This window comes from Chionomys nivalis, chromosome 11 (assembly GCF_950005125.1).
Source record: "Chionomys nivalis chromosome 11, mChiNiv1.1, whole genome shotgun sequence".
Classification (NCBI taxonomy): Eukaryota; Metazoa; Chordata; class Mammalia; order Rodentia; family Cricetidae; genus Chionomys; species Chionomys nivalis.
Genome location: NC_080096.1, coordinates 39,997,891 through 40,019,553, shown reverse-complemented (window position 1 = coordinate 40,019,553; position 21,663 = coordinate 39,997,891). Strand labels below are relative to the sequence as shown.

The following is a 21,663-nucleotide window of genomic DNA, read 5'->3' as shown; positions in this document are numbered from 1 at the left end:
GCAGTGGGGAGGCCGAGGCTGGAGGATCCCAGGTTTGAGGCTATGCCGGGGCACGTAGTGAGACTAGAGAAAGGTAGCCTGCCTCACACCATCTCACTTGACTCCTAAGGTCAAGGGCAAGAAAGGCAGGCCAGGGAGATTTGCCTCAGCACTAGCAAACCCGGAACCCAGGTATCCCAAGCTCCCCAGCCAGGCTCGTGCCCACAGCCTTCTGTGAGAATTAAACAGAGAAGCCTTCCACAAGATTTGTAATGCTCACTTTATTCAATGCTCAACTGTCCTCAGAGAACAAGCTACAAATTTATGCTCTGAGAACCACTTAAGTGCCTATGAGTTCCCTACCATGAAAACATCCAATGCTAAAACCTAAAATTTTCAGTGAGAAAGGATGCCTATCGTTGCTTAAGCTTCACAGGGACGTGAAGTGGCCCAGTTGTCAGGATGTTCACTAGCTGGATAAAGACAAGGGGCGGTGGCTGAGCAAAGGTCCGGGATGCTGCAGAACCTGCTGTCAACATCCCAGTCCCTGACACCCGCCGTGCATGTTTGTAGTACCCAGCCCTGGGGATCAGGCAAAGCGGGCAGAAGGCTGAAATGGATGGTGCCTTCTGCCCTGCGTGAGGCCTGGGGAAATCAGAGGCCACCTGTAGAGGTGAATTTCATAAGTGGCTTGGCCCAGGATGGTTAAATTCATTCCTAAACTTGTGTTTCACCAGCCCCCACTCTTCAAAGGTCCTGCTCCACCTGGACACTCTCTCCCCTCGTACACCACTTCAACATTCACACAGGAGCCAGAGAACCTTGGAAACCACATGCATCCTCCCACCTTGAAATCAGAATTAGCTGCTGCCATTTTACACCTATCCGTATCCTTCCTCGCTATATAACACGAACGCAAGTGAAAAAAATAATCGCTGCCATATATGCCCCTCCCCGCCCAAGTGGCCCTTGAGGTGGCCTGTGGTTTAGCTGGACTGCTCCTAGGAAGAGTGCTCCTGGGAGGAGTGCTGGCTTGACTGGCTGGGCACCTCTGCCTCTGCGTCCTGGTCATCTGCAAAGGACAAGGAAAGCAGCGGGTTTAGAAAGAGGCTGAGTCCCCAGTTGCCAGATGCAGATTTTCTACAAGGCCCCTGTGGACAGTGACTCTGCTATCCTTTACTGTCTGTCGTATAGACTGACTTCTAGCCTTGGCCACATGGACAGCCTGGAGTCCTCCATCCAGCCTGGCTCCTCATTGCTGCTGAATCCCAGCTATGAACCTCCACTTGCCCTTCTGTGACAAGACAATGCGTGAGCAGCAAGGGGCGGCGAGTTTCATGAATGCCCTGCTGCCTGCCTTCTGCCTGTAGTTTGCCCTCAGAAGAGTCTCACGAGGTAGAGGCCACTACCTGTCCTCTTTGGCAGGTGCTGGACCTGAAGAGCCACAGAAGAGTTTGTCTAAGGTCCCATAAACAGTACACGCCAGAACAAAGTGGATGCTCAGGCCACCAGCCAGCGAGCTTCGAGCCATCCTATACCAGCCACAAGGCAAGTGTGCCACGGGCCTCAGCTTCCTTTTCAGTAAAACTGCATAGCACCAGGCTTACCCAGCTCATTGGACAGTTTTGATAATTATATTTAAGAGCTCTTTGAATCTGGCAACTTTTTTCCCAAAGCACAGGAGGCTCAGAAGCTGGAAAGGAATGAAGCCTTAGAGAGTTTGAAGCTGGGCTGGAGAGGTGGCTCAGGGGTTAAGAGCGTTTGCTGCTCTTGTGGAGGATCTGAGTTCAGTGCCCAGCATCTATGTGGGACCACTAACTGCCTGCAACTCCGTTCCAGGGGACCTGACGCCCTCTGCTGGCCACTACAGGCATCTGCACACATGCCGCAAACACATTCATACACACAAATTAAAAAAAAAAATCTAAAAAGAAAATAAAAAGGAGCATTAAAGTTAAAAGGGCCCCCCAAACAAAACAAAGCCAGAAACAAAATGGTGCGTCAGTGAGAGGACTCAGGAGCAGGGGCTCGGAGTCATTCCCGGACCTTCACGTCCACCTGCAGTCACACATTCACAAGAAATAAACTTTTAAAGTTGAATTTTTAAAAGGAAGAAAAAATGTGCAGGGCTGGGGAGATGGCTCAGTCGCTGAAGTGCCTGCCTCCCGGCAAGAGAACTTGAGTCTGCTCTCTGGAAGCCCTGAGAAGCACAATGGCTAGGAATCTCCCAGCTCCCTGCAGCTGCTCTAACCTCATTGGTGAGCTCCAGGACAGTGACAACGAGACACCCCGTCTCAAAGGAGATGGATCATGTTCCTGAAGGTAATGGCCAAGGTTCTCTTCTGCCCATGTATGTGGATGCTCACCCCACCCCCGTATACAAACATACAGGTTCATGTGCAAAAAAAAATTAAAATATCAATTTACTAAAAAGTTAAAAAGAAATTACAAAGTACTCATAAATCCCAAAGGCCTGCTGACCCTGAGGGTGGGCAGTGCTATGGGGGGGGGTCGCCTGAGGTTCCGGGCTCAGGTCTCCCAGGCAGCAATGGCAGACTCTCTAGCTCCCGTCATCCCACTGGGGGATGACAGCAGTGGTGTCTCCAGAGTGGCTCCTGCTATGGCTGTCAGTCCCTCCTTGATCACACCGGGAGCACACTTCTTCCACACATGACCTCACTGCTGAGGGGAAAGAGTTAGTCCTACGTGATGTGGGATTCCCCTCTGTGTGCTGTGATTACCACTGATTAATAAAGAACTTCTTTGAGCCTATGGTAGGGCAGAACAGAACTAGAACTAGGCGGGGAAAGTTAGGCTGTGTACTGGGAGAAAGAAGGCAGAGTCAGAGAGAAATCATGGAGCCTCTGCCAGAGACAGACATGCCAAAACTTTGCCAGTAAGCCATAGCCATCTGGCGATACACAGATTAATGGAGATGGGTTAGTTTAGGATATAAGAGTTAGCCAGAAATACACTTAAGCTACTGACCAAACAGTATTGCAAATAATATCATTTCTGTGTGGTTATTTCAGGTCTGAGCAGCCGGGAACAAACAAGCCACCTCCATATAACACCTCCACATGACTTCAGACGGAAGCCCCTTCTAATCACGCAAACCTCCCTGTGTGCATGCTCACAGACTACCAGAGGGCTATGGGAAAGAGCTCAGCTCAAGACCCCTGTCTCCACCCCCACTTCAGGCCACCTCTTCTCCACAACGTCTTCCCAGCTCATCTGGAGGCAGGAATATTGGTCTCTTACTGGTATTCTCCGTGTCTGTGTCATACAGGATGGTCAGTGAGAAGGACGGTGGAGAAGGCGGCGGCGGTGGCGGCGGCAGGAAGTGGAGAGCAGAGAGGTAGTTACGTGGGAGGAACGGGGGCTGCTGTGGCTGCGACGGTGCAGGTGGGAGCGGCGGTGGCGGCGGTGAGCAGTAGGTTGGTTGGAGGTCTCGGGCTGGTTCCGACACCTGCATGGACACACAGGACGGGCAGAGAGGGAGACAGTGAGCCAGGCCGCCTGGGCAGCATATCTTTTATTTCTCTAATGCAGGCAAGCATCTTAGCTGTGCCTGGGGGCTTTCCCTAAGGGATTTTGGAGAGCATAACTCCCCAGGGTGCAGGACTTGCTCCCTAGGCTTGTCCAACTCCAGTGGCTGGGATCTCTTGGGAAGAGGGGCATAGCCGCAGTGTGCAGGCAAGGGCAAAGGGATGTCACTGGGATGTGTCGAGGGTGACAGCACATGAGTGGAAATAATCTACTGGCTCTTAGGTTTGACCCAGACGTAACAGGGCTGGGAAGGGAATTGTCAGCACTCTAATTCCAATCTCTCAGCCAAGACTCCCCTTGGAACACATCTTCTGCCTGGGGCCAGTGGGACAGCTCAGCCCCAAATACAGACTGGAATCTCACACTTAACAAAAGTGTCCGGTAGACCTGTCAGTCAGAACCCTGCCCTGGATGCCAAGTTGATGCTTCCGTATGAGCAGACGGTGTACTCTAGGCTCTCCTTGGTCATAGCCTCTCTTTGTCTGTAGGCTGGTGGGCACCTGCTCTCCTGGATTGTAACAGGGGGCAAAGGGAGCACCCACACCTTTCAGGCTGGGCAGTAAATGTGCCATCAGAGTCAAGAGCTGGGTTTTCTCTACCTCTGGGACACATTCAGGACAGCAGAAAATACCTGGGCTTGAAGCTGGGCATCTCTGAGGCCATGCCGACAAACTAAGGGTCCTGAATACCCAGTCTCATTCACGAGATCTGTGGCATTGATGCTCAGCACAACAAAGGTCTTTCTAGCAGCTGGACCGCATGAGCTAAAGTTCATGGTTACCCTGGGATCCCAGTGCCTTTTGGCCTCCAGCTCTGAGAAACAGACACCACAGCTCCCGGCCTCGTGGTGCAGGTCCACCTGTGTGAGCCCTCCCTTATGACAACTGGCTCTCTGGGACTGAGGACCAGTGAAAGTGGCGAGGGTGCCTAGGATAAGGGTGAACTTGGAAAGGATTTGGGCTCCGATTTACCAAGCTGCCTCCATGGTAGGGGCTACAGGAGACATGACGGAAGCTTCTATGCTGCGGGATCCCCACAGCTGAGGATGCATCCTGGCCATCCAGCGGGAAGGGCTGGTAGGATGGCATGGGGACACAGGCAGGGCACTGGTTGAAAGGCTCTCTCTCAGGGTACCCGGTTCCCACCACGTGATCAGAGCTGAATCTCAGAGGATGCCCTAAGAAGACAAAGAGAGACATGTTAATACAAATTCGAGGAACCAAGCAGTGCATTGCTGTCTCCAGGGTAATTGCAAGATGGGCGTAACCGACTAAAAGCATCTCACATTACCCGCCATGCTGGCCTTCATTATACTTTTATACATGTGTATATGACGTATTTTGATCATGCTCATCCCCACGTCCTCTCACTCCCTGTCATTCTCACGGATCCTTTTGCCATCTGTCCCCTTTCTACTTCAATGTCTCATTACTGCGTGCGAACCAGTAAGATTAACTAGGGTGACTTACAGGAGCAGGGGAGGCCACACCATTGAATTAAAAAGTGTCTCTCCCTTGCTCAGCAACGAGCACTTGCCCAGAGATCCTCAGAAGAGCAGGGTGAGGGGTTCGCACGAACCTCATCTTGTAAAGTAGGCTGCTGTACATTAGTGAGAACTAAGCCAAGTGATGCCCTCCGTGCCCACCCCTTCCCCAGGCTCGCGGTTCCAGCTCCTCTTCACAATATCCCCTGGGATCTAGTGGAGGTGACAGAGGGGTCCCATCTAGAACTGAGCCCTCAGCCATCACCTGTGCTCGGCATGTTGAGTCTACAGTAACTGCCTCCCAGCGCTAACAGTGACACTCATCTTCCAGAGTGAGCTCCGGACACCTGTGCTGGGAGGAGCAGTGGAATCCTCTATTCCCTCCTTGGTTTGACATTGTGGGGGGGAGGGGCATCTGGCGTTGGCAGCGGTCCCAGTGTCCCACAGTGCTGCTGCACCACGGGGCCAGTCTGAGTCGTTGTGTGGTAGTTCTCACTCATCAGTGGACTCTGCTTCAACTTCTGCTCCTGTAGTGCGGGTGTGAACAGCACACCCCAGGAGCTTCCAAGGCAGACACTGCCTCTCTCCTATTTATTTTTTCCCCAAAAAGATTTATTTATTTATTTATTTAGTATCTAGTGCTCTGTCTGCATGGATGCCTGCAGGCCAGAAGAGGGCACCAGATCTCAGTATGCCTGTACACCATAAGAGGGCACCAGATCTCAGTATGCCTGCAGGCCAGAAGAGGGCACCAGATCTCAGTATGCCCGTTCACCATAAGAGGGCACCAGATCTCATTACAGATGGTTGTGAGCCACCATGTGGTTGCTGGGAATTGAACTCAGGACCTTTGGAAGAGCAGCCAGTGCTCTTAACCTCTGAGCCATCTCTCCAGCCCCTCCTATTCCTTTTTAACCCCACTGTCCTTGACTGCTCATCCACACTCCTTTCACCCATCTACCTTGGTTGGATCCAGCTGACCCACCAGCTACTACAGCTCTCTACACTGACCAGTAGGATCCTTCAGAGAGCATTATCCCTCCCCCAGGACAGGATTCCAGGAGGCAAGGAAGGGGTCCTAGTCAGCGTGCCAGATACCCAGGGCAGTTTAAAGAAGCAGTGGCTGGTTTCAACTCACAGCCCAGGGCTGTTGGCACCACCGTCTGTGACTTCCGGTGAGGCAGGACATCCTGGTACGAGGCTGTACCAGGTGAATCCACTGCTGCCCAGCTCACTTCACCCAGGAAGCATCAAGAAGGAGAAGGACCCTCTAACGAGCTTTCTCTTGATCACCTTTCACCCTATCCGAGACCTAGGCTATGAGATGTTGGCACCCACATTCAGGACCCACCTCTGCCACTTGGTAAAGCCTCTCTGGAAATGCCTCCCAGATGCACCCAGAGGTGCTCCTCACCCATCCCCCGGGTCAGCAAGAGGGATCAGCAGGTAAAGTCACCTGCCACCAAGCCTGACAACCTGAGCTCCATCCCAGTTCATCAAAACTGCCTCTGACTTCTCCATGCATGCTGGGATTAGCCACAAGGGCCTGCCTTCTCCCCACCTCTTCTGACTGCTTGTGTTCAGCACACTTTAAATTTCCGTTTGTTGAGAGGTGGAACAAAGGTATGCTTTTGTAGGATTGCTGCTTTAGGCCTCTCCTTCCTCATCAAACAGCTAGTTCCCCGGGAGACAGATTTCTTACAAAGTCCCAGAAAGCGGAAACGATAGCAGAACGTTGGCGTCCGTTTCTGAGAATCTGACACTGAAGGAAGAACCGTGTCCACGGTTACACCCGAGCAACCGGCCGACTCACACTTTGAGCCCTTTCTACTGTCATATGGAAAGTGCCAAAACCACACCTGCATCTTAAAGGACTATTTCCCAAGCGCTTCAAAAGCTCCATTACCTGAAACTTTAGGGGCTGGAGAGACGGCTCAGCCGTTAAGAGTATTGGCGGCTCTTCCAGAGGACCCGGGCTCAATTCCCGGGCAGCTCACAACTGTCTGTAATTCTAGGGGATCCGACACCCTCACACAGGCATACATGCGGGCAAAACACCAATGCATTACAAATAAATTATTTTTAAAAAGAAGAAAAAAATTGTACTTTAACCGTGAAAGCAACATGGCAAAGAGAGGTGAGAAAAAAAGCCACAACCTCTTTTCTTTTTTTTTTTTTTTTTTTTTTTTTTTTTTTTTTTTTTTATTTTCTAGACAGGGTTTCTCCGTAGCTTTTGGTTCCTGTCCTGGAACTAGCTCTTGTAGACCAGGCTGGCCTCGAATTCACAGAGATCCGCCTGCCTCTGCCTCCCGAGTGCTGGGACTAAAGGCGTGCGCCACCACCGCCCGGCTAAGCCACAACCTCTTAAGGTCCAACCTTTCCCTCTCGCCATTTGCAAAAATGCTTAATGCTCAAGCATATCTGGTGAAACAGAAAAAGTGGGTGCAGGTGCATTAGATTAGGAGAAACTTTGAGGCTCCGCCAGGCGAGAGGAGGGCGCGCAAGCGCAGTCCAGAAACAAGTACAAAAAATGTCTACAGTAGGAGAAAATGGCAGGCAGGAGGGCGGGGATGGGGGGGGGAACGGGGACACACACGCACGCACACAGGTGCAAGAGGGCTAGGCTTGGGAGGGGGAGGGGATGACATGCAAGCACGGGAGGCCCTGTCTTCCCTAGAGGGGACAGAGAAAGGTGCCACAGCCTACGCTGCCCAGCTGCCATCTTTACTTGCAAAAGCTCAAAGGGCAGAAAACTGCATCTCGACATAACCACCGTCTCTCTCCCACCAGCCTTTCCCGTTGCCATCAGAACCCACCCACCCAGATCCTTGTCCTCAAAGCGGCTTACCTGGGGAAGGCGCCCTCCCCACCCCCGCATCAGTTTGGGACGCCAGCTTAGAGCCGGAGGCTACAGACCTGAAACAGGCCCGAGGAACCGTCGGCTGCACGAGGCCGGGCTTACCGTAGTCGGTGAACGGCAGTCGGGGCACGGGCCGCACTGGCAGGCGCTGCTCGGGGCCGTAGGGCTCGGGCCTGGGCACCTGCGGGCTGCCCTGGGGCAGCCACGCCGAGGGACGGTCGTGCGGTCCCCCGGGAACCCCCAGGCCAGACTGGAAGGTGCTGGGGCCCGGGCGGCCGCCTGGGACCCGCTGGAAGGCGCTCAGACCCGGGCTGCGGACCGGCGGGGGCCTCTCGAGGAAGCAGGTGACCACGGGGCCTGGCCGGGAGCCTCCCGGAGCCACCCTGGGCAGTGGGCAAATGCTCGAGCTCGAGGAGGCGGCCGCTGTGGCTGCCGCCACCGGAGCCCCGGGAGGCAGCTGGGGCCCCTGGGTGCCCGTGGTCACCTCCTGCTCCTCGGCAGCTTGGGTCTTGAGCACCTTGTGGGCAGCCATGATCTTCTGGCGCTCGGTGATCAGGTAACACTTATCGCAGATGCACTGCTTCCAGCGACACTTGCCCGCGTGGCCCTTGACTGGCACCAGATAGCCATGGTTCCGGCACCGTGAGCACTTGGGGGTGCGAAACATCTTGTCGTCCAGCCTGGCGAACTCAGCTTCCAAACACGGCCACCACCTCCGAAAGCTGAAGAGCGAGTGAAGCGGCAGTGAGCGGTGTCCCACAAGTCCCTGGTGCTGGGGACATTGGATACACTTGTAACAAAACAGCTTGCAGAGTGTCCCCGGAACTGCAATAGGACTCTTGCATTTTCCCCTCTTTTGGAGGGGTGTAAAAGTCCAATATTTCTGTGTATTTATGTATTTATTGGGTAGTGGGGTACTGAATAAATTAAAAATGGAATACTTACTGCGTGTATGTCGTGTGAGTTATTTGAAGTCTTTGGCGCTTGAATTTTCAAACTTTCTTTTCCCGCCAAATTGTAACTGGACAATAGTTTGAATTTTTTTTTTTTTGAAAAAAGGCGGACTACTCAACGGTCCAGGCTTTTAAAACTCGCGAGAAACAGAGCTGTTATAGTGAACCCATTCCACATGAAATTCCAGGGGACGCTAGGTTTCTCTCCCTGAAGCGTCTGCTTCGGCTCCCGTCTCCTCTGCAGAAAAAAGAGCAGTCATGCTTTCAGAATATTCTTAGGAACTTAGTGCAGTGTGATGGTTGCTTACAGGCATATCCTTACAGAAATTCTGATGTTTTGAGTCCTGTTCATGTGAGGCACCCGTATCTGAAATGCGTGCGAAATAATGTTCTAGAATAGTGGGGCGTGGTGACGCAGCCTCACGACTTTAATCCCAGCCCCCGGGAGGCAGAGGCAGGCAGATCTCTTTGAGTTCCAGGATAGCCAGGGCTGTTACACAGAGAAATCCTGTCTTTGAAAAAGAAAAAAAAAAAAAAGCAAAAGAAGGTCTAAAGTAAAAGAAACAAGATATTCTGGCGCTAGTTTGAATTTAGTGTGTGCCTGTGTGCACGTATGTGTTTCCTGTTTCACATGGTACATACTTCTTTCAGAAAAAGGGACAATATAAATAAACATCTTCAAGAACCTTCCTGAGATATCTGCTGATCCAGGGTGGTGCACACAGCAAGGTGTGCGCAGACCTGGTGAGGGGTGACTGGCACCTCCCAGATGGCATCTACACCCAGAAACTACAGATATTATGAGGAACCACAGATTGACAGTTTGCTGGGCTCGTGACAAAGAATGGACTCCAGTCCATTCAGTCTCAGCAAAGGGAAGTGCCAAACTTTTCAAAATAATCCCACTCAAAAGACAAAAACAGCATCGTGCGCATGCGCATGCATACACGCACGCGCACGCACACATATACACACAATATTTCCATTTTAAAATCTCTAATAACCCAAGCTGTCATTTAAAAAACAAAACAAACAAAAGAACTTAGGGGTTTTTGTTTGAGACAGCGTCTCGCTATATAGCTCTGGCTGTCCAGGAACTCACTATGTAGACCAGGTTGGTCTTGAACTCACATAGATCTGAAGACTCCGCCGACAGAACGCTGGGATTAAAGGCACCTGCCGTTACACCCTGGCTTTGGCTTTATTTATTTATCTATTTATTTATTTATTTTAAAGAAATATCTATGGTGTCTTTCAAAAGGTTTTCAGAACCTAAAGACAGGCAGTGCTTTAAATGGTAATCAGGCCAACTCAGAGAGTCAGAAGCAGACTGATTGTGTTGACAAGATCAAAGATAAATGACCAAAAAGTGGGAGTATATGTCACTACACAGTGCAGATTTCCTAGAGCTTCCCCAAAGCCTTAGATTTTTTGAGCCAGAATTTTTACTCCGTGTGAGAAGCATTGACTTTAGGAAGTATCCCAGCTGCGGTCCCGCAGTGGCCATCCTGACTCCGGCTGCTGTAGTCTGGAACCTCTGCAGAAATCCCTCTGGGACTTGGGCAGCCTCTGCCCACTTGCCCTCTGGAGAACGCACCGCTGTGACCCTATGAACAAAAGATCAGGTTCCTGGCAGAGGCCCCTTGGCCGTGGGATCGGTGGTTAGACAACTTGCCAGCGAGGGCGACTCCAATTTACTGCCGGTCTGCACATTTCCAGCGTCCCTCCTCCGCCCAGTTACAGCCAGCGCGCTCGGCGTCGCCCACGTTCTGGAAGGTGCAAATACCAAAGCTGCAAGATCACTGTCTTTTACAACCACCACTTCAAAGACCTGTCGGCTTTGAGAATATCTACCCCAGAGACCACCCACTGGTGTAGAAACTCAGCGCGCCTCAGAAAAGGACGACTTTATCTGATGTGGTGGCCACGGCTGAGCCAGAGAATCTGACTAATCCCTAACCCAGGTAGAGAAAGACCTGGCACAAAGTGGCCAGAGCCTCCCGATGTGAAGTATGGGCTGTTTTTACTTTGGGTTTGTTCATTTTGTTTGTTTGTTTGTTTTGTTTTCCGAGACAGGGTTTCTCTGTATAGTCCTGATTCTTCTGGAACTCGCTCTGTAAACCAGGCTGGCCTCAAACTCATAGAGATCCGCCTGCTCTGCCTCCGGAGTGCTGGGACTAAAGGTGTGCGCCGTTCAGACCGCCGGCGAGTCTGAACTGCTTTAAAGCTCATGAATTCAGCTATCTCTGTAAAGCAATTCAAATCTTAGAAAGGCTGGCACAACGTGGGTAATGGAAGCAGGGCTCCTGGATGCTAGGCAAAATTTCCAGCTATAGTCCCGCCTTTTCCTTTCTCTTCCTGTTTTCCCTGGCTCCCTCCCTCCTTCCTTCTTTCCTCGGGTAGATGCTACAGAAATCACTCAGGCTGCCCTGGAGCTGGCTCAGTAGCCCAGCTAGGCCCTGAACTCCAATCCTGCTGACTTAAGCTACCCTGTAGTTTTGATTACAACCAGGTCCAGCTACAAGCATCGATCAGAGACACTAAATTATTCATAATTTGTTTTGGTAAAAATCTTGGGCACTCTTGCGGGGTGTCGTCTGGAGCTTTTGGTAGGATCATCTCTATTTAAGTAGATATTTGTGCTTGCTAGTTAGCTAACGTCTGTATAATTTTCATTCCCCTGTTCTGAAATCTTTCTGGTGATGCCCGGGCAGACGGCCTATATTTTCCTGAGTCTCAGATTGCAACACTATGTAGCATTTCTCCCCCTGCCTGGGGGTAAGAAGTTGTTGCGGTTCTGTGCTCCTTGGACTCCAGAGAGCTGAATGGGGGTTCAGAAAATCTTTGCTCGTTCAGAAAAAAAAAAAGTATTCTTCATCTTTATAAGTCCACAAGAGCATGTTCCTTGGGTTATTAGTCACTCCAGGAATTTAGCAGGTAGTCAGCATCATTTAAAGAGTCTAGGGTTTAGCCAGGAGGTGGCAGCACACGCCTTTAATCCCAGCAGTTGGGAGGAAGAGGCAGGCAGATCTCTGAGTTCAAAGCCAACCTGGTCTGCAGAGTGAGTTCCAGGACAGCCAGAGCTATACAGAGAAACCCTGTCTCGAAAAGTCAAGAAAAAAAAAGGAGGAGTCATGGTCTAGATGCCTAGGTTTGTCTGCCCAGCCCTAACACCGTATTCATCTCAGATTTTAAACATATCCCTTAAATAAAGGGCAGCAACTCTTTCTTCCACCCAATTTCAAACTGTCTAATTTTTTCACTGACCTTGAGATTGAAAATGAAACCTAAAAAACCATTGCTTCAGGGACTGCGGTGTCAAGAACTGAACAGGGAACTCCGAGGTCGGATGCCTGGGACCATGCATCCTTCACAGCGTGGGGCACTAGTCCTGGAGGCTCATCCTCACATACCAGACCAAAAAAGGAACGGAAAAGAAAAAGCTTAGGGGAACACTCACGCTGGTGGCAGGAGTGATCCATTGACTTCTTGTCCCTAGGTTCAGTTGCTGGGGGAATTCAGATGCCTCCCACCCTAGCCAGACTATAGCAAGTTACAGCCTTCAGAGCTCTGTGTAATACTGAGCCCGGAGAGTCAGGTGGATTGTACTTTGAGGGAGGTGACGTTATCTATCTTACTCATTCAAGTCGTAGCAGCTGATGGAGGGGCGCTGCAAAGACAGGCCTCAGCTCATTCCCAGCGGCCTGCGGCTGAGCAGGCAGAATCCATTGAATACCAGCTGCAGGAGCTGCATGAGGCAGTTTGAGCTAGATGAGTGTTTGTTTGGACAACCCAGTGGGTGTGAATGGCGGCCACAAAGCCGGAAGCGCAGCTTTATACTGGACTTGTGGCGGTCAGCACAAAGACACAGTGTTAGCACTGTTTACAGAGCCAAACAGAACCAAACAAACAGAATGAGTGGGGAGACTTGGCTTTTCACACCGATGCCCAGAGTGCTTGTCTAGGCATTGATGCTCATGGCAAAAAGTGAGAGCAGACTCAAGAAATAACAGAAGGAAGCAGGTCCCCACCACGGCCACTAATGCTGAATGTGCATGGCTCCTGGAAAGGGACAGGAAACAGGTTTGATTCCAATACTAGGCAATGCCTAGGCCTACTTTTTAAAAAATGTTTTTATTTATGTGTATGTATACATCTTTGTGTGTGTGCGCGCATATGTGTTTGTGTGTGAATATGTGTGTGTGTGCGTGTGTGTGGAAGACAGAGATAGGGTAGGCAATGGGTATCTTCCTCGATCACTCACCACCTTATTTTTTTGAGACGGGCTCATGCTGAACCTGGAGCTCACTAATTCAGCCAGACTCTCTGATCAACAAGCTCTGGGGGTCTTCCCATCTTTGTCTCTTGAGACCTGGGATCAAGGCATGCACCCTTGGCTTTTTACACGGGTGCTGAGCATTCAAACTCAGGGCTCATGCTTGCATGGCAAGCACTTTATTGACTGAATCACTTTCCCATCCCACCCCAGCAAGATTATCCTGATGGAGGAGATTTGGACCATTCCTTTTTGGAGTTGCTATGGAACCTAACCTCTTTTGCTTTAGCTATTCCAAAACCTTGTTTCCCTGATGTGAGATGTCCTTCTGGATATGTGTTGCTTTATTGGCTGATGAATAAAGCTGTTTCAGCCGATAGCTTAGCAGAACAACGCCAGGCGGGAAACTGAACAGAGATATAGAGAAAAAGTAGGTGGAGTCAAGGAGATGCCATGTAGCTACCAAAGGAGAGAGATGCCCGAGGGAACCTTACCTTACCAGTAGGCCACTACTTCATGGTGATACACAGATGAATAGAAATGGGTTAGCTTAAGATATAAGAGCTAGTTGCCGGGCGGTGGTGGCGCACGCCTTTAATCCCAGCACTCGGGAGGCAGAGGCAGGCGGATCTCTGTGAGTTCAAGGCCAGCCTGGTCTACAAAGGGAGTTCCAGGCCAGGCTCCAAAGCTACAGAGAAACCCTGTCTTGAAAAACCAAAAAAAAAAATAATAATAATAAATAAATAAATAAATAAACAAATAAATAAATAAATAAATAAAGATATAAGAGCTAGCTAGGAAGACGCCATTGACTAAAGAGTGTTGTAATTAATATAGTTTCTGTGTAGTTATTCAGGTCTGAGCAGCCAGGAAACAAAAGAGTGTGTCTGTCTATATTTCCTTCTATGAGAACATGGATAATATAATCTATGTGAGCATGGCAATGCCACACTGCTAGTGATATGACTGAACAGAACATGCAAATGAATAGCTCTCTCTCAGTTTGCCAAAAAGTGACAGGATAATTTTCTGTATAAAATAATTTGTGTGCACCAGAATAGACTGAGAAAAAAATTGTTTCTATTTATCATACTATAGAATTATTTTTCCTGTTAAAAACATCAAACTTTTTCTTATAGTTCTGTACCTCAAGGATTGGGATATTTTAAATGGGCTTTTCAAGAGCGGAAATGCTTACCCAAAATATTTAACAGAAAATTGTTAGCTATCCTGACAAAAATAAAGATTTTAAGAGTCTTTTAAATATCATAATTTCAGTAGGGGTTTTCAAAAATTCTGGGGGAAAGGGCAGGGGTCAGTGGTACACCGGGTGCTTGTCTAGCACCTGTGAGGCTCCAGGCTCAGTTCCCATCACCAAAAAGAAAGATACATTTATATATATGTGTGTGTATTGATATATATAAATAGATTTGTATTTTATTACATATATAATAATTTTATTTTATTGCATATATATTAAAGTCCTTGCTTTGGGTGTAGTGGCAGATTATGAGGATTGCTGCAAGTTCGAGGTCAGCCTAATCTACATAGCAGTTTCCATGACAGCGAGAACTGCATGGCAAGACCCTGACTCAAGCCCCACCACCACCAAAAAGAAAAAGCTGGGCATGATTGGAACATGCCTTCATTCCCAGCACTTGGAAGGCAGAGGCAGAGACAGGCAGATCTCTGTGAGTTTGAGGACATCCTGCTCTACAGAGTGAGTTCCAGTACAGCCAATGCTACACAGAGAAACCCTGTTTTGAAAAACAAACAAAAATGTCTGGGCATAGGCTACACTATTACACAGCTTAGCAATACCATGGACTGCAAGGTTAAAGTTTGCATTATGAAATTTAAGTCTGACCATCAGACAATGGTGACAATCAGGCCTAAAAACCCACGTATTCACATTTTACACCTGGCCACCCAAGCATTCTTCGTGTTTTCATTAATAATGCAAAAGAAAATCCTATTCAAAGAAAGTTGTGTGAGTTAATATATTTTAGTCTTGTTAAATACAAAATGCTTCTGTGTTCACTTCATAGACAGAAGGGCAAAATATACCCAAGGTGATAGGAATTTGCATAGTGCTTTGAAAATATCAATAAAGAACTGTATATCTTTTAAATCAGTGCTCACATGACAGGATGCAGAAACCCTGGGGTTATAGAATAAACAGATCTCAGAAGTTTACTCCCACACACAAGTCTCAATTTGCGTAGGTAAATTTCAACGGTGATTTATTTATTCTCTTCTTGGAAATTCAGGGAAACTGATGGCTTTGTGTTTTTATGTTGAGAGCTGATTGGATCTCGAGCTGCTGCTTTTTAAAAGAGATATAGCACATTTCTTTAACTTGTTATTTAAAGAGACACCAACGTGATAGAAAAGAGGGAAACAGCCGGGTGGTAGTGGTGGCGGCGAACACCTTTGATCCCAGCATGCGGGAGGCAGAGGTAGGTGGATCTCTGAGTGTTCGAGGCTAGCCTGGTCTATAGAGTGAGTTCTAGGATAGCCAGGGTTGTTACACAAAGAAACCCTGTCTCAAAAAAAAAAAAAAAAAAAAAAAAAAAGAGGGAAATTGGCTGTCAAAACGGATGGGTTGATAGCTACAAGTTGGGTTACTCTTCTCCCTATATTTAGACAGAATTTTTTCTTCTACTCTGATAGTTTCATCTGTTTGTAAAAGTTTTAATTAGCATAGATTCATTGTACGGAATGATGGGTTGCATTACAGCCTCATGCATGCACATTGTACATGTAGATCATTGTACGGAATGATGGGTTGTATTACAGCCTCATGCATGCACATTGTACATGTGGCACACACACATTCAGCTGCATTGCTGTCTCTTGTCTCACCCACCCCATCCCTTGCTCCTTTGATAAACTCCTTCTCATACTTTCATACATATGTATTTTTAAGGATAACTTTTGTTTTCTGAGGTTATCATTTCTGCTCTTCCCTCAAAGTCCTTCATATACCCCACAGCCTTGCTCTCTTTCAAATTCATGGCCTTATTTTTGTTTTGGTTTGGTTTTTTCGGTTTTGTTGTTGTTTTGTTTTTTGCTTTTTTCGAGACAGCGTTTCTCTGCGTAGCCCTGGCTGTCCTGGAACTCACTCTGTAGACAGTGCCTCCCAAGTGCTGAGATTAAAGGTGTATGCCACCACTCCTTTAATGGCCTATCTTTAATTGTTGGTGTGTGTGTGTGTGTGTGTGTGTGTGTGTGTGTGGTGTTTTCAGGGCTGGTCACTTGGTCACTTGGTATTGGCTAACCAACTGACATGCTCCTCCAGAGGGCAGACTATTTCTCCTGTTTTTAGCATTCCTTAGTTGCCTGTAGTTTTTTGTCTAGTGTTGAGGCCTCGTGAATGTCATATATATATAAATCTAGATTCTGCATATAAGAGAAATGTGATATTTGTCTGAATCTGGCTTATTTTGTTTAGTGACAATCTTTTTCCATTTCTTTGATATGACAGAAACAGGTCTGTGAGAGTTAGTTTTTGTCAACTTGCCCACTTAACAACTGAGAAAATGCCCAAACCAAACTGACCTGTGGGCAAGTCTGTGGTACGCTTTCTTGGTTGCTGATTGATGTGGAAGGGCCTGGCTCACTCTGGGTGGCACCATCCTGGAAAGGTGGTCTTGGTTGTTGATTGATGTAAGGGAGCACGGCTCACTGTGCGTGGCACCATCCTGGAAAGGTGCAATATGAAAGCAGAATGAACCAGCCATAAGGGCAAGCCAGGAAGTAGCTTCCTCCATGGTCTCTGCCTCCAGGTTCCTACCGAGTTTCTGTCCTGACCTCCCTCAGTGATGAACTTATAATTTGTAAGGTGAAATAAACCCTTTCATCCCTAGTTGTTTTCGGTTTTGTTCATGTGTGTGCGTGTGCGTGTGTGTGTGTATGTGTGTGCTGGTTGCTTTTTTTGTTTTTATTTTGCCACAGAGACAGCTGTCTCAAGCTAATGGGAGCTCACAGACTATGGACTGACAGCTGAGGATCCTGCATGGGACCGAACTGGGTCCTCTGAATGTGGGTGACAGTTATGTGGTTTGATCTGTTGCGGGGGGGGAGGGACACCTGGCAATGGGACCAAGACTTATCCCGGGTACATGAACTGGCATTTTGGAGCCCATTCCCTGTGGTGGGATTTCTTGCTCAGCCTTGATACAGGGGGAGAATCTAGGGCCCACCTCAACTTGGTATGCCAGACTTCATTGACTTTCATGAAAGGCTTTACCCCCTCTGATGAGATGTGGAGAAGGTGGGGAGTAGGAGAAGGGGAGGGAGGGGGAACTGGGGTTAGTATGTAAAATAAAACAGCAAAAAAAAGAAAGCCCAGGGGTGATCTGGGGAGAGAAAAGGGAGCAGCAGGAGGAGAGCGGTGGAGGTAATGGGGTGAAGACGGACAAGCCCAAGTGCAATGGTATGCACATGTGGACGAGCCAGTGAAACCAATTGTTCTGGACGCTGACTCAACAAATTTAACTAGGAAATGGGGGGACTTCATTGTATGCACTTGCACGCACATATACACATGCACACACACACTGAATTTTCTTTATCCACGCGTCTGTTACCAGATAGCTAGGCTGGTTCCATCACCTGACTGTTATGGATAGTGTTGGAACAAACACTGATACGCAGAGACCTTTGCTGAATGCTGACTTAGCCCCTGGGGGATTCTAGCTAGGAGCAGCGTGCCTTGATCACGTGGCTATTCTACTTTCAGCTCTGTAAAGAAGCTTCCCCTCCATTCCCACAGTGACTGCACTCGGTTCCGTTCCTACCCACAGGCTCTCTCCCTCCTTGCCAACATTCTTTATCCTTTTCCTTTCAAAACACTCCTTACGTTTTGTATGTGTGCGCATGCATGTGTGCACAAAAACAAACATATGTGCACATATCGCTGCGCATGTGTGGGGGTCAGAGGACTATTTGTGGTAGTTCATCCCTTCTACCACGTGGGCCAAATGGATAATCAGACTTTGCAGCAAATGCTTTTTCCTGCCAAGCATCTGGGAAGCCCCGGTTTGTTTTCTCCATGACAGCCCTTCTGACTGGGATCAAGTAGGGTCTCAATGTCTTTTTGACTTGCATTTTTCTGATAGATAAAGATGTTGAACATTTTTTTACATATTTATTATATTTTTTTTGAGGACTGTCCAATTCATTTGCCTGTTTACTGATTGGGTTATTGGGGGAGGGATTGTTTTTATTCTTCTTCATATGCCGTAGCTACTCATCTTCTGCTTAGGACATTTTTGTTTAAGAAAATCTATCCTCTTGGGAGGCAGAAGCAGACAGAACTCAGTGAGTTCGAGGTTGGCCTGGTCTACAAAGTGAGTTCCAGGACAGCTAGGACTGTTACACAGAGAAACCCTGTCTCGAAAACTCAAAGGAAAAAAAAAAGCCTCATCAACAGAGACAGTTATGAAATGACAGTTCCAGTTGCTGAAGCAGCACCCCTAATTAAGCACAAAGGGGTCACCGTATCTGACTCCCTGCTTCAGATATGTTCCCCTTTTCTCCCAGGGTCCCTAGTTTCCCTAGTGCTGCTTCTCGTGGGCTAATATGATTGCTCTTGGTACAACTTAACTCATATTCATTGTAAAGAAAATGCACTATGAAGTACGCAGGGGCATCGTTTATAATCATTAAATGTTACATGCTCGGGAACGTCTCCTTCCAGAAAGCTTTTCGCCCATAGCATCCTTCCCCAGGTGGCTGTAACCCAGATACCGCTCTCCTCCCACTGCCAAGCTCTCTCTACTGAGCAATGGAGCTTTATTGAAGTTTTCATTGAGAAGGTGGAGGGAAGGGCTTACATCTCTAGAAGATGTTTTAAAACCCTGCCTCAGCCCTGCCTCCGCCCTGCCTCCGCCCTGCCTCCGCCCTGCCTCAGCCCTGCCTCAGCACTTCAGTTCCCTAGAAGTCTCCCCTGCCAGGCCCCACTCACTGGATGCATCTTCCTCGCCTATGCCAATTCCCAGCCTCTTCTGTTTCCTTCTTCTTTCTTGAGTTTTTTCTTTGTTAGCCTCTTTGGGAAGGACTCTAGTTGTCTTTTCTTTATGTCCAGCAAATACTAGACACTTAGAGAATGGTTGTGAAATGCATGAATGAATCCTGCCTCCCTCTCCTACCAATGTCAAAGTTATTGGCTCCCTCACTGGTGTACGAAATCCTGTTGGCTTCAGCAACTTTCCCCAAACATTAGCAAGTGTTCAGCAAAGCAGAAACCCCATTTTAGGAACACTCTTCTGACCAGAAGAATTTGGCATGAGATTTGGTGGGTTTTGTTTTGTCTTTAGTTCATTTACTACCCCTAATAATTTAGTAGTAGTAATGGCACTGCAAATACACACATGTACACACACATATTACACACCCGCATGCACACAGACACATGTTCACACACCTGCAAACACACACATGTACACACACATATCACACACCTTCATGCACACATGTGTCTGGAGAAATGGCCCAGCAGTTAAGAGCACACACTGCTCTCATAGGAGAGCCACATCAGTTTACACGCAGCTGCCTGTAACTCCAGCAGCGGGACATGCAACACCATCTTCGGCCTCTGTGAACACCTGTACCTATGTATCATACCCACACACAGATACACACATACCCATAATTTTATAAATAAGATAAATCTTGGGAAAAAGAGCTTTTCTCTCAAGACAGCTTGCCTTTGGTCCCCAGAACCCATGTAAAGGTGGGAGGAGAAACTAGCTCCCAGGGTCATCTGACATCCACTGGTGAGCTGTGGCACAGCCCCTTGCCGTCACGTATATTCACACACTCGCCCAAGCTTGCACACACACAAACAAAAACAGTAACTATATAATTTTTAAAGTTTTGAAAAAAATTTACCTCTCAAGCATCCGTTTCCTTTTATGTCACAGAGTTAACTCTGGATTGTAAAAGAAAACAAACAGAAAGAAATGTTAAAGACAACAGCGTGAGACGAGACCCCATCGGTGGGCGTGGACTGTGCTGCCTAGGCCAAGTCACTTCTCTAAGCCGCAGTTACAGTCTTGCGTAACGTATACAAATCCTACACTGCTCAACACTTATCCCACAGTGACATTAATATTAATGAATGCTTGTCTCTTTGCATGGATGATTCTGTGTGCGTCATATACTGTATCTTTATGGGAAGCTCCTCCGTCTTGTCCATTTGACAACGAGCACTGGAAGTAATCACTAAGACAATCCTCCCCAAGGTTTACAGGAGCGGTGTGAGCAACCTCCAAGTCTGTTCTCTATCGTTCCATTTTACTCATTTCATTTGCATGGACTATGAGCTGAGGTCTGTGGTTCTTACAATGCAGAGATAATGCCTTTGGAGTGCCCACCATGGTATCTGGCACCTGGTGTGGGGTCAGCATCCCTTACATGGTACCATGGTGGGGGGGGGAGGAGAAGGGAGATGAGGAGGAAGTCATTGCTCTCACCTCCAGTCCCAGGACTGCAACGGGCCACACTGGTTTTCCAGGGGCCATCAGGATTCTGCCAATTTGCCATCTGTGTCCCTATTCCCTTTTGAGACCTATGAGCTCTGCATGGGCTCATAGTTTAAATTGAGATGTGCTGAAAGTATAAAATACATACCAGATTTCAAAGACACTGTATGAAAAAAGAGAAGAATGCAGATAGCTCCAAAATTTTGCATAGAATACATATTGAAATCGTTAAGTCACCTTTTGTTGTGGCTCTTCACTGTTTTCGTGTGGCTGCCAGAGAACCTGAAATTACATGTGTCTCCTGCGTTCTTCTACTGAGCAGAGCTGTTCTTGTGTGTCTGTTCAGTCCTCTGCTCACCAAAGACCAGATTTCAACAGCAGTTCAGATCCAAGTTGTTCCAAAACCTTTATGTGGAGCACAGCACTGCCACACGTCCCTCCGTCCCGTGGCTGGGTTACCTTGGTATGGCATAGAGCACTGTCACACACCCCTCCGTCACGTGTCTGGGTCACCCTGGTGCAGAGCACAGCACTGCCACACACCCCTCTGTCCCGTGGCTTGGTCGCCCTGGTGCAGACCTCTGTCTTGGCTATTTAGGGTCTAATTTGTTTTGTCTCCATGTGTATGTGTACACATGCACATAGTGAGCAGAGATTGACCTTGGGTGCCTATCTTTATCCATCTCCATATTACTTTTGAGTCAGTCTCACTGAACCGGGAGCCCATGCATCCACTAGTCTGTCTGGAGGCTGGACAGAAAGCTCCAGGGATCCTCCTGTCTCTGCTTTCCTACAGAGACTGCAGGCACATGGGTTCTGGGATTCGAACTCAGGTCCGCATGCTTATGTGGCAGGCTCTTTCCTGACTGTGCCACCTCCCCAGCCTCCAGGCCTTTTAAATGGGATCAATACAATGTCTCAGGCCCTCAAACAAGAAATATTTACCTATTAGAACATGCCAACTGTGAGAGTCTAATAAAACTCACTTGCGTTTTGAAACCTATACACAATGATGCTATTTTACTGGAAGATTTTCATATTTATTTTATTAAGTATAAAAGACCAATAAAAAC

At 48.2% G+C, this 21,663-nt stretch overlaps 1 protein-coding gene across 1 annotated transcript; it reads right to left on the bottom strand.

Moving 5' to 3' along the window:
• Nucleotides 1-980: 980 nt before the first annotated feature.
• On the bottom strand, nucleotides 981-8,544 carry Dmrtb1 (DMRT like family B with proline rich C-terminal 1). Its single transcript, XM_057783479.1, has 4 exons — nucleotides 7,974-8,544; nucleotides 4,500-4,705; nucleotides 3,241-3,448; nucleotides 981-1,051 (listed from the first exon to the last, which is right to left on the bottom strand). The coding sequence occupies exons 1-4, from the start codon at nucleotides 8,536-8,538 to the stop codon at nucleotides 981-983; spliced, it is 1,050 nt and encodes a 349-aa protein (XP_057639462.1). The 5' UTR covers nucleotides 8,539-8,544.
• Between the last annotated feature and the right edge of the window lie 13,119 nt (nucleotides 8,545-21,663).

Coding starts and splice junctions, on each gene's coding strand:
- Dmrtb1 (XM_057783479.1), bottom strand. CDS start 8,538: ATGTTTCGCACCCCCAAGTGCTCACGGTGCCGGAACCATGGCTATCTG. Junction 4,706..7,973: donor ACTGCCGTTCACCGACTACG/GTAAGCCCGGCC, acceptor TTGTCTTCTTAG/GGCATCCTCTGAGATTCAGC. Junction 3,449..4,499: donor CCTACCATGGAGGCAGCTTG/GTAAATCGGAGC, acceptor GTGTCCATGCAG/GTGTCGGAACCAGCCCGAGA.